The sequence below is a fragment of the Myotis lucifugus genome, unplaced genomic scaffold (genome assembly GCF_000147115.1).
Source record: "Myotis lucifugus unplaced genomic scaffold, Myoluc2.0 scaffold_28, whole genome shotgun sequence".
NCBI classification, from domain to species: Eukaryota; Metazoa; Chordata; class Mammalia; order Chiroptera; family Vespertilionidae; genus Myotis; species Myotis lucifugus.
This window is the reverse complement of record NW_005871076.1, coordinates 2,175,581-2,187,161: the sequence shown is the minus strand read 5'-3', so window position 1 is coordinate 2,187,161 and position 11,581 is coordinate 2,175,581. Positions and strand designations below refer to the sequence as shown.

At 36.6% G+C, this 11,581-nt stretch overlaps 1 protein-coding gene across 2 annotated transcripts in view; it reads right to left on the bottom strand.

The window, feature by feature from the left end:
• Positions 1-3,907: 3,907 nt before the first annotated feature.
• YIPF5 (Yip1 domain family member 5) overlaps positions 3,908-11,581 on the bottom strand; it is a 13,041-nt gene continuing 5,367 nt past the window's right edge. Inside the window, exons 3-6 of one of the 2 annotated variants that reach the window (XM_006086406.3) lie at positions 9,418-9,590; positions 8,432-8,577; positions 6,406-6,587; positions 3,908-4,889 (exon numbers count right to left, since the gene is read on the bottom strand). In XM_006086406.3, coding sequence (XP_006086468.1) covers positions 4,727-4,889; positions 6,406-6,587; positions 8,432-8,577; positions 9,418-9,590 — 664 coding nt within the window. In that variant the 3' untranslated portion in view covers positions 3,908-4,726. The remainder of the gene's footprint in view (positions 4,890-6,405; positions 6,588-8,431; positions 8,578-9,417; positions 9,591-11,581) is intronic. The other variant, XM_006086407.3, reaches the window with a different exon arrangement.

The following is an 11,581-nucleotide window of genomic DNA, read 5'->3' as shown; positions in this document are numbered from 1 at the left end:
ATTAACTAGAGTAGGAACTTTGTGCATAAGGGTGGAAGAAATATTCTCATCTGTGATGCAAAGATCAGAACTGCATACTACCAGATTTATTCTTCACATTTTATGGTCACCATTGAGATATACATTCATTAATAATATAAAACACTTTTGACTAAGTACTCTGCCAATCCCTAGAAATCAGTAATTTAATATTTAATGTTTCATTTTACCTATTGCCCAGTTATTAAATGGGTATTTAATCATTACTGAACAAAGTAACTTACTGAAATTCAAGTAATAGTAATGTACCAAAATTCAAACTTCAATAATTTGGATGGTGGCAGTAGAGTTAATTCAAAATCAATTATTTCTTCATTGATGATCTAAAGTAATAACAGCCTAGATTGTAGAGAGCGCAGTGAGGGTAGGCTTTATTTAGGTTGTTTGAAAATAGATACTATATGCTTAACAAGCTAATGGTAGATCACTTATCTATTCATTTAAGCATATGCAACAATTCAGGAAATTTTCAATAATTTGTATTATCTTGTTATTGCCACTCCTTCCTCAAATCCTAAATATCCCTAAAAAGAAACTCAGTAACTACTATAACTATCTTTGAAATAGTGTTTATATTTTGCCTGATTCTAAATGTTTCATTCTTCAATTCATGGTAAAACAAGCCTATCATTAAATACCGAAAAATTGCTTAGGAATAATGTAAGTTTTCATTTCCAAATAAATTAAAAAATATAAAAATTGAGATAATTTGGAATTTGCATAGGAAGCATGCTGTAGCTAGCGTTTTAAAGACCCAGTGCTATTCTTTGTAAGTGTTCTTCATGCTGTGATCTGAAACATGCAAGATTTTTTGGAAAACTTTTGGCCTTACCTTATGAAAAGCTAAACACTGTCATAAATATATATATTTTTCTCCAACAGAAAAGCTACACAAATTGTCTACGTCATTACATTAGATCTGCTCTATATGGCAACAGGCAAAATTGCAAATGTGGTCTTGATTTCCCATAATTCTCCATGATTAGGTCTGGGTAACCTAATTTCTACAGTTCTGTTTTTGCCCCAAATTCTAAATTCTTCCATTTATATGGGGGAAAGGTATCTAATTCCAGAAAGAAAGGACTCCTTAAAAAAATCTTTTTTGTTAATCCTCACCTAAGGATCTTTTTTCCATGATTCTTAGAGAATGGAAGGGAGGAAAGGAGGGGGGAAAGGGAGGAGGGGGAGAGAGAGTCAGAGAAAGAGAGAGTCAGACAGAGACATCGATTGGTTGCCTCCTGCATGTGCCCTGACTGGGCCAAGGATCAAACCTTCAACCAAGGCAGCATCCCTGATCAGGAATCGAACTCAAGACCCTCCAGTGTGTGGGTTGACACTCTTAATCATTTAGTTACACTAGTCAGGGCAAAAGGCTTTGTTTTTGTAGGTAATGAGTACTACAAACATAATTGCATAATTTTTACTTTGGAAACAACTATTCTTACTTAGCTTTGGAATACATTTGAGTTGAGCAACAACTATTAAGATTCAAAATACATACTTGCAGAATGTTAAGTACACAGTACTTAAAATCTACTAAAAAATCATGTCATAAGTTACATTTTTTTAAAAATTCTCTGATTAAATGGCTAATATCAGGATAGTTAGAAATTTAGGTTTTATAGAATTTTGCATTACCTTTACAACTATACCTGAAGAATGCCTATTCCTACAAGCCTACTATACAGACAGATCTTGAAAACACCCATTGGTAACATTACGTTTACACCATATGAAAAATCAACTACATGAGCTGGCATACATATATGCCTGCAATAAGTAACAAATAGTTTCAGTTACTCAGTGACAATCATTGGGTGAGCTGTTAGCTATCTGAGAGTGTCTCTAGTATTAAAAGGTCCATGTCTGTTTTTGTATAAAATAGGTCCTAAAAGCAAGCCAGATGTGCTACCTGGTACTGCAAAAACAGAAATCTATTCCAATGCTAGCAAAAAAGTTACCATATATAATAAACTTTTTTAGAGATAGTATATCAGTTTTTAGAGTATGTGTAAATATGATTACATATACTGTATTTTTTATTTAAGATAACTTTAGAGGGAAATTTTGGCTATACATGACAGTTCATGTAACCTAGCAAACTCTAGAACTACACTCTTGCATTAAATGCAACTCTACTTTATAGCTGTTTTGATAGAATAACAAGTTAAATATAAAACAGTTTTGCACTTAATCATTTCGGAGTCAAATAAAAGACAACCAAAAACAAAAAACTCTACAACATTGATTTAAACTAAAAATTACTTTGTTGGGAGGTCAGAGAGGCAAAACACACACAACAACCAACAGACAAAAAGAGAAAACACAACTTGATCCATTGGGAATCTGACTGAACACTTGTGGTCTTAAGTCTAACACCACTGAAAGAATTTAATTTTCAAAGCATCATCTACCCTGTTCATTAGGAAGAACTATGTAGTATTAACATAAGGTGGTCATTACATTTGCCTTAATAAGAATTATATTTATAAAACTCATAACTGAAAAAGGCAAAAAAGATACCATGCTAGAATTACAATCTATATATATAAAAGCCTAAGCGACCGGTCAACCAGTAGCTATGATGCACACTGACCACCAGGGGGAATGCTCAATGCAGGAGCTGCTCCCTGGTCATCAGCGTTCTCCCACAGTGGGAGCGCCGCTCAGCTGACCAACAGGCACCAGAGCTGGGCTCATGGCTGGCAAGCACAGTTACAGCAGCGAGAGCCTCCCCCTGTGCAGCCCTCCCCATCTGGACCAGGACCAGGATCGGGACTGGCATCTGGACTGACTGGGCACAAACCCGTAGCTTCTTCACCAGTATCGCCCTAGGACGGGCACGGGGAAAACGCAGTGGAGCTGCAGTGAAGCCTACCGAGCAGTGGTGTCAGGTGCAGCAGGGCCAGGATGAGCAGGAGCAGCACAGTATCCAGCCTGGGCTTGGGCTCCTCCCTAGCCACCTGGCGCTTTGTGCACTACTTTGTGCTGTGCGGGATCGACGGGACAGTGGGCTGGAGCCCAACGGGCTGGTGGGTAAGGCTGGGCTACGGCAGCGCGAAGGTCCACTGATCCCCACAGGCCAGACCTATCTATCTAGTAGAAAATATTATTCTAGCCTTGGCTGGTGTTGCTCAGTCGGTTGGAGTATTGTACTGTACACCAAAAGATTGTGGGTTTGATTCCTGGTGGGAGGCAACTGATCAATATTTCTCTCTCCTCCCACCCTTCCTGTCTCTAAAAAAAAAAATCAATTAAAAAAATTTATTCTGAAACAAATTTGTAAATTTGAAAACCCAGCCATAAACCAATTATTACTGAGTATATTTCTTAAGGTCATTAAGTTAATGAAGAAAACATATTTATATGACTCCAGAGATAAAAAAAATCATTATCTTCTTTAAGAAATGTTTTATTATCTTAACCACCTTTTATTATTGAAAGCCAGCTCTAAAAAAGAACCATGACTATGTCCGCTTGGAATTTCTTTTTATTTAGTCTGAAAATCTCTTTTTAAAAAAGAAACATTTTCCTCTCCATCTAGCACCTTTCTCATAACAATAACTGAACTACTGAGGCCATTTCTTCAGAAAAAGCCTATGATCAATATGCAAGATTTAGTGTTTCTTAGAGATTATCTTGCAAGAGAACATGACAGTATTAACCATGTTTAAGTTTAATACAAAGAAATAATGTTGTAACTCCAAGTAAATTGCTTTTCATTAAATCTTTTCTTTCTGATCATGTACTAGATGACTTCTATTCTTAAAGCTTACGATAAATTGGGACTATACATGAAAATCAGACCCTACGTAAAAAAAATGAGATGTTGAGAATAGTAGTTTAGTAAAAGTAAACTTGACAACAGTTAAAATTCATTGGGAAAATTTTAATAAGCATCAAATGCACTTTACATTGATAACTGCAATACTGAAACTGTGACATTTTAAATATTTTTTTCAAAAAAGGTTAGCGATTTTCTTTTTCCTGGGAAACATGGAGATCCAACTATAAGCATTAATGTGGCCAGTCTACATCACTATGGTCTAGTTAATGCTAATATCTAAACAGGTGGTTACATCGCACGTCTACAATAAGGCAGACTCTGAACTTCCATATCGTTGAATTTTAGCAAAACTTCCATGAGATAACTGAAAGGAATGTCAAATTTTTGAAGTGCAAACCCATGACTCTATATTGCGATTAGTTTTTTGCTTGAAGTGCATCCAACTTGAGAATACAGGTGATTTTTCTTTCCTAATTATTTGGAAAAATATTTCGCAGTAAGTCTTGTATCTTCTTTACTATGACTGGGTTGTTTCTAAAAAAGATTATCAGCTCTGTGGTTAGTTTCCCACAGTTGATAAAAATTCTATCAAAAACACCATAATATAATTTAAGGAAAAAAGTTGTTTTTCAAAGGCTGCAGGAACAGGGAAGAAATAGCACTTCTTATTTGTATAAGCACGAACACTTAAAGCTAATCACTCTGCAGGTAAATCCAGTCTAGTATTCCAAAGTTCTATAAAAATGAACCAAAGATCCATGTTTACATCCATTGCTTCAATAGTTAAATGTTAGACCTGCGTGAGAGTTGCACTGTAGCAGTTTGCTGGTCCGGTTTAAGAGTTCGAAGTCCTTTTTGTGTATTTGGCCCAACGATGTCCACATTCCAGATAAATTCAGTTCAAAAAACAGAAATTAGGGCAAAGACTCCGTATAACAAAGCACAAGGATATGCTACTAGAAGTTGCTGTCCTTCCATGGCTAATGCAGAAATAAAAATTTTGGAAGCAGAAAAACTACACCATCCAATAATTCCAGCAGTGAGAATGACTCCTACCATTCCTCTGTAACCAACAAGAAAAAAAAAACAAGGAGAGGGCGAAAAAAGACAGTAGACGAGATTAGTTATGTAAGCAAATCTTTAAAAAAGCATTTTAAATCCACATGTAGACATCTGTAGAAATAATCAAGATTCCCCCCCACCCCCACCCGCAATGTTCAAATGTACTTTGCAGTGAATTCAAGGAGGATAAATTAAGTATGTGATAAACAGTTCATTTATTAGTACATTTTGCTTTTAGCACAGGGTTTCTCAATCTTGGCACTACTGACATTGGGCTAGATATACTTTTGTTGTAGGGACTGTTCTGTGCATTGTGAGAATGTTTAGTAGCATCCCTTGTCCCCAACAGTTGTGACCAAAACTGTCTCCATGTATTGCCAAATGTCCCCTGGAAGCAAAGTCATCCCTAGTTGGAAAACACTGTTTTAAGTAGAAAATATCTTCTGTAGAATTCAAGTATAAATATATCAGTCTTAACAAGTGAGAAGAATGAAGCAATGTCTATACTGAAAACCTGAAGTGTTTTTATCCAAAGAAGGAATACTGTAAAGCCATCATCTTGCCAAATCTCTGGTATCAACTAGTTGACAGATGCTCTTCTCTTAAAGCCCCATTGTAACTTACTAAGTGAAACAAAGCTTGCTCACTAGTCCTGTCCAACACCGGCCACAAGGAGGAGCTTGAACTGTTGAGATTACCTGCCCACTGGCCATGAGAAGGAACTTTTACACCTTACTTTTTAACCTTTCTTAAATTATTATCTAAAAATTACACACATTTAAAGCTGCTTACAAGTACATCTGAGAATATGATCTATATATATGAAGGCCTAAGCAACCTTTATGACCGGATGACCAGCCAGTAGCTATGATGTGCACTGACAACCAGGGGGCAGATGCTCAATGCAGGAGCTGCCCGCTGGTGGTCAGTGCACTCCCACAGCCAACCTCCTGCAGCTGGCCAACTTCCCTTGGTACCTCCCCCTGGCCAGCTGCCCGATCTGGACTGGGCAATGGCCCCAATCGTCGGCCAGGCCGAGGGACACCACCCATGCACGAATTTGTGCACAGGGCCTCTAGTAGGCTAATAATAGCCTTGTGCTAAAAAAAATGTTTCATTTTCAGTTAAAACACTGCCAAAAAGAGAGTATATGTTTATTATTCACTCACTTAGCACATGCCCAACATCTTCAAAAAATCAGACATAGTCTAAAGATATCAGAGAAAAAGTAAATATAATTTTTAACAAATTAACCTTTTCCATGCTAAATTTAATATTTACTTCCACAATCACCACTGTTTAGTTATTTACAGACACTGGTAAGTGAACACAAAACTAGTTAAATTCTTTATCACAAGTCAAAGAAGAGATGGTATAAAATGTTTTAAAATGTATTCTGTTTCCTCATCAATGAAAAAAGCACAGTCAGAGTCAGTGATTTATCTCAAACTGAGAGTGAGGTAAATCCTATTACACAGAATTGGTAAATCAATACCCAAAATAAAGATTATACTTACTGCAAAGAAAATATCACTGCAAAGCTGGAAAGTAGGATCATGGGAAGAAGACAATATCCAAGGACACTTGCCACACAGCCAAATGAAACACCCGTCATACTCATTAAGTTTAATAAACAAAACATTCCTAGACATCCAATTGCACTGATCCCATATACATAGCCAAACTGGATTTTGCCAGCCTAAGGATAAAGAAAAGATTACAGGTCAAAGGGCAATAAATAAATAAGTAAATAAATAAATAAAATAAAATAACTTTTGGCCTCATTTCATAATTTATGAGCATCAAAATCTAAAGAGGTATCTAACTCTTTATAAAGAGAAGTAAAACACAGAACAGATTAGCTTTCACATCTGATTCCTGGTCTGGGCACGTGCCCAGTTTGTGGGGTTGGTCCCTGGTCAGGGTGAGTGTGGGAGGTAACTGATCAATGTTTCTCTCTGACATTGATCTTTCTCTTTCTCTCTTCCCCTCCTTCTAAAAAACAAGCAAACAAATTAAAACACACACACACACACACACACACACACACACACACGAAGTTTAAACTATCCACCTCCCAATATTTGGTTTTTCATTTTACAGTTAGTATTTGAGCTTGGCATAGAATTCAGCAAATAGATACAAAATTATGGTATAGTAACCTGAAGTATTACATTTCTAAAAAGACATCTGGCTGATTTTAAGCAAAGACTACAGAGACAAATGGAAAGCTATTATCATTTAAAAAAACTAAGTCCACCAAAACTGCTCCAAAACAATTTATTCTCATTGGCAGATACAGCCATAATCTTCTTAACAGTGGAAATAATTTCATCATTCTTTTTATATGTGTTAGAGGAGCTAGGGGATGAAAGCCAGAGTAAAAGCAGGAAGCAGGAAGCCAAGGTTCTGTAGGAAGGGGAGAAGAAAAGTAAACTGAATAAGAGGAATATAAAAGAGGCACTATTTTCTTTCTTTTTCTAAATTGTTGATTTATAAGTCCTTTGACCAAAAATAAACAAACAAACAAAAAATTAAGACAGTAACAGCTAGGTAAATTGCAGTTACAGTACCATTAGTCAAGCTATGTGAACAACCATTGTATCATTGTACTCAGGTCACATTATCATTAAAATCAGTCTTCAAAGAAACCTTCAAAAGTTCCTAGTTTTGGGGGAGGGGCAGGAAACAATTTAAGAAAGAACTTGTATATATACATGCATTAACTATGGACACATCCTTGAAATTTTTGTTAGACTAAATACTTATTTGTAAATACTTGATTAAACATGTAGGAGTTTGAAAGAGCTCAGCTGAGTTCATTGGTAAATTTGTTCATGTAGTAATAATAATCCCTCATACTTGCACAGTGTTTTAAAATTTTCAATGTGTTCTCACAATCTTATTAGGTGGAAAGCACAGAGTTATCTATCAGAGCTCAAGGACAGAGTAGGAGTACTGAGTTCATGCCTAGCTGCTCTGACTAAAAACTACATCTTCTATTCATTACATCATTTATCTCTCTTAATTCAGACACATTTGAAATATAAATCAAATATTAATAATTACCTTTACAACTTTTCATTTTCAATATGTTTTAACATTCTTAGGGAGGTGGGAGATAGGAACTAAAACTTATTCTTTAATGTTTCCATTCATTACAAGTCAAAATAATATATAGAAAAATAACCACCAGTATCCCAAGGAAACACTATCCAAAGTCTGGAAATAAATAAAAGAGCAATAGGCTAAAAATTTTTTTATCAATCTCTGAAAAGTAAGAAGGGATTCTTATGAAGGAACAAAGCCACACATTATTTATTTATTTATTTTTGTTTGTTTTCCCCTAATAATTGGATCACTTACTGGAACAAGAAATGCTATACGCTATATTTATTATCCATGGAGATATGATGAATAGGTATCAATTCAAGCAAGTCAATACTATTCAGAACACAACAAAGATTTGATGTGTAAGCAGTCTTGGTAGAACATTTAGAGAATTCTTTAATCTCACACTGAGAGCTGAAACTAAAATCTTACCAGTAATAATGTGGCTCCAAAGGCAAGGCAAAAAACCATGGGTCCTGCCAAATCAGTCTCATTCATGATGCTGCCATCTGCTACTTTTAATGGATGTAACACTGTTAGTGTTTTTTGCCAGATATGGTCAAAATTGATACCTAATTCTAAAATAAAATAAAATAAGGAAATCAATTAGGATTTGTGATATAACATTAGTTTATCAGAATCTATGTTAGAACAGGAGACAAAACGAAAACACCCAGCATTAAAAGAGCATTTAGCAATACCAATAATACTATTTTGGTAAGTCCTCAAAACCAGTCCTTACTGAGTAGGTGCTTATCCCACAAATAACCAATTTCTGGTTTTGTGCTGGAAAAGGATATGAATATGATGAAACAGACACTCTCAGCTATGACTGCATAGCAAAAATTATATGGACAAATTTAATAGCAAGGTGTCTTTTATCTGGGGCTTCAGGAATACCTGAAGTCCCCATGAAATTGTACACAAAACTATGTCTTTATTTGTTCATTTTTCTGGCAAGTGTATTCATAGCTTTCATTATATTTTCAAAGGGTATCAAATTCCCCCTGTCCCCAAAGAAATGTCCAGAACTACTGCTTTATGTATTTTGGAATACAATTTGAAAACCACCATACTTTTCAGTGATGTTACTAGTTCTGCCAGCTTATTTTCACGTAGAATAATCAATACCATGCCATTTCCTTTAACATCTTCCACAGATAGAATTTAATCAATATGAAGTAAAAGTCAATGCTAATATACTGACATACTTTATTATCACTTTATAAAAATTAAAAATCTGGTCCCTTCTGACGCAATGAAGTTTCATATATAATCTGTCCAAAATGGATCACTTAGCAGAAACCTTTTTCTAAAACATTATTCTTTTAAAAGAAAAGACAACTTCTCTAAACAGATTTATTTTACTAACCAGCTGAATACTATAAAATACTATCAAGTGTTGCAACCAATCTGACCTTCCAATAAAGGTGGCTCATCCTCAAAGCTGTTTCCATAGAATGGCTGAGGTGTAGTCGGAGTAAAGGTCTGAGTTGGCTGGAAAATCTGCCCGGTGTATGGCTGTTGTGGCTGTATCATTTCTGGAGGGACATAGCGACCTTGTTGCGAATAGTCATAGCCAGCATACTGTCTGTAAATCAAAGTAAGTTACATTTCCCAAAATTATGTCACTCCTAACAGCTAATATCTCTGACAGCTAGAGAATCTTAGTTATGTGATTCCTAGGACATCTACCTCGCCAGTTTTTACAAATGGAGGTTGAAATAATTACTAAGATCAAACTGATCACCAACAATAAATTGTCTATGTTTTATAGAGAAGGTTTCTGATGATGCCAACACGCCCTTACACAGCACTTAAGCATTTTACAAACTATTTAACTTCTAAACAGTAGGAAGTCCACAAATGAAAACTTAAAATCTTTTCTATTTTATTATACAGTAGGTCCTGGGGTTACATCGGAGATCCATTCCTATGATGTGCGGAACCTACCTACATAAGCACCTACGTCACTCACATGGAGCACATGCACAGCAGTAATGAAGTGAAACAGTAAAAAAAGTTTAAAAGAAAGATAACAATTACTGACCTTTACTTGTGGTAAATAAGTAATAAAAAACATAAAGCACATATGTACATACGTCAAAATGACGGAACTTTTTTTTATAAATAAATGGGAGATGGCAACGTAACCACAAAATGATGTACATCGAGTCCTACATAACCCCAGGACTGTCTGTATATAAAGATAGCTATGTCTAAGACTATGGATGAGTAAAGTGGCACTGTATTTTATTTTTAACAATCTCATTTATGTCTGTCTGGTTTAAGACAAGGCAGCTAAAATTTATTTTATCTGCTTCTACACTCAATCTGTTGTGATATATTGTTTTAGCTGAAGTATCTGAAGAAAATCTAGTGTTGTAGACTTGCAGTTGGAAAACAGAGTATTTTTAAGAACCCTTTGATATTATCAAGAAAATTCCTTTTGATATTATATCAAAATTCAAAGCAAAGTGGTAGACTTAAATTTAAGTTGAAACATGGAAATTGAAACAATACTAATGATGTTTTGTACTCTGTTGTATTAGAATACATTAATCTGTTGTCTTATACTTTGAAAGGATTCATTCTTTAATCATGTGTGATTTTGTAACATCATGCACTGGCCATTTAGAAAATATTAGTATGCTCTCATTTCTCTTCAGATCACATAAATCGTTCACCTTAGAAAATATTAGTACTCTATAAGTTATGTAGATGTTCTAAATATTGACATTTAATATAAATCATATAAGGTGGGGCAAATATAGGTTTATAGTTGTTCATATGGGAAATATAATCTATAATAATAAAAGTGTAATTTGCTAATTAGACCAGACAGCTGAATGACTTTCTGGATGTCCTTTCAGATGAAGCCACAGTGGTGGGGCCCAAGGCAGAGGCTGTTGGGATGATCAGGCAGGTAGGTGAGCAGTTAGGGGTGATCAGGCAAGCAGGCAGAGGCGGTAAGGGGTGATCAGGCAGGCAGACAGAGGCGGTTAGGGCAGTGATCAGCAAACTATGGCTCTCGAGCCACATGCGGCTCTTTGGCCCCTTGAGTGTGGCTCTTACACAAAATACCACGTGCGGGCGCGCATGTACAGTGCGATTGAAACTTCGTGGCCCTTGCGCAGAAGTCGGTATTTTGTGGAAGAGCCACACTCAAGGGGCCAAAGAGCCGCATGTGGCTCGTGAGCCGCAGTTTGCCGACCCCTGGCCTAGTCCAAATCCTTTCTGATGCTCCACTCGCTGCCAACGTCCCTGCGAGAGCGGTGCACCCACATCTGAGGCCTCCAGCCATGGGGCACCAGCTGCCCCCCAGGCAGCCCCGCCATTTACGATCACCTGTTTTCCCTTCCCTTAGGCGGAAGTCCACCTTCCAGTGGTGCCCGCTCATTGTGGACTTGAAAAGGGAGAGCTAGGCCCTGGCTGGTGTGGCTCAGTAAATAGAGCGTCGGCCTGCGGACTGACGGGTCCCAGGTTCTTTCCCGATCAAGGGCATATGCCTGGGTTGGGGGCTCGATCCCCAGTGGGGGGGGGGGTGCAGGAGGCAGCCAATCAATGATTCTCTCTCATCAT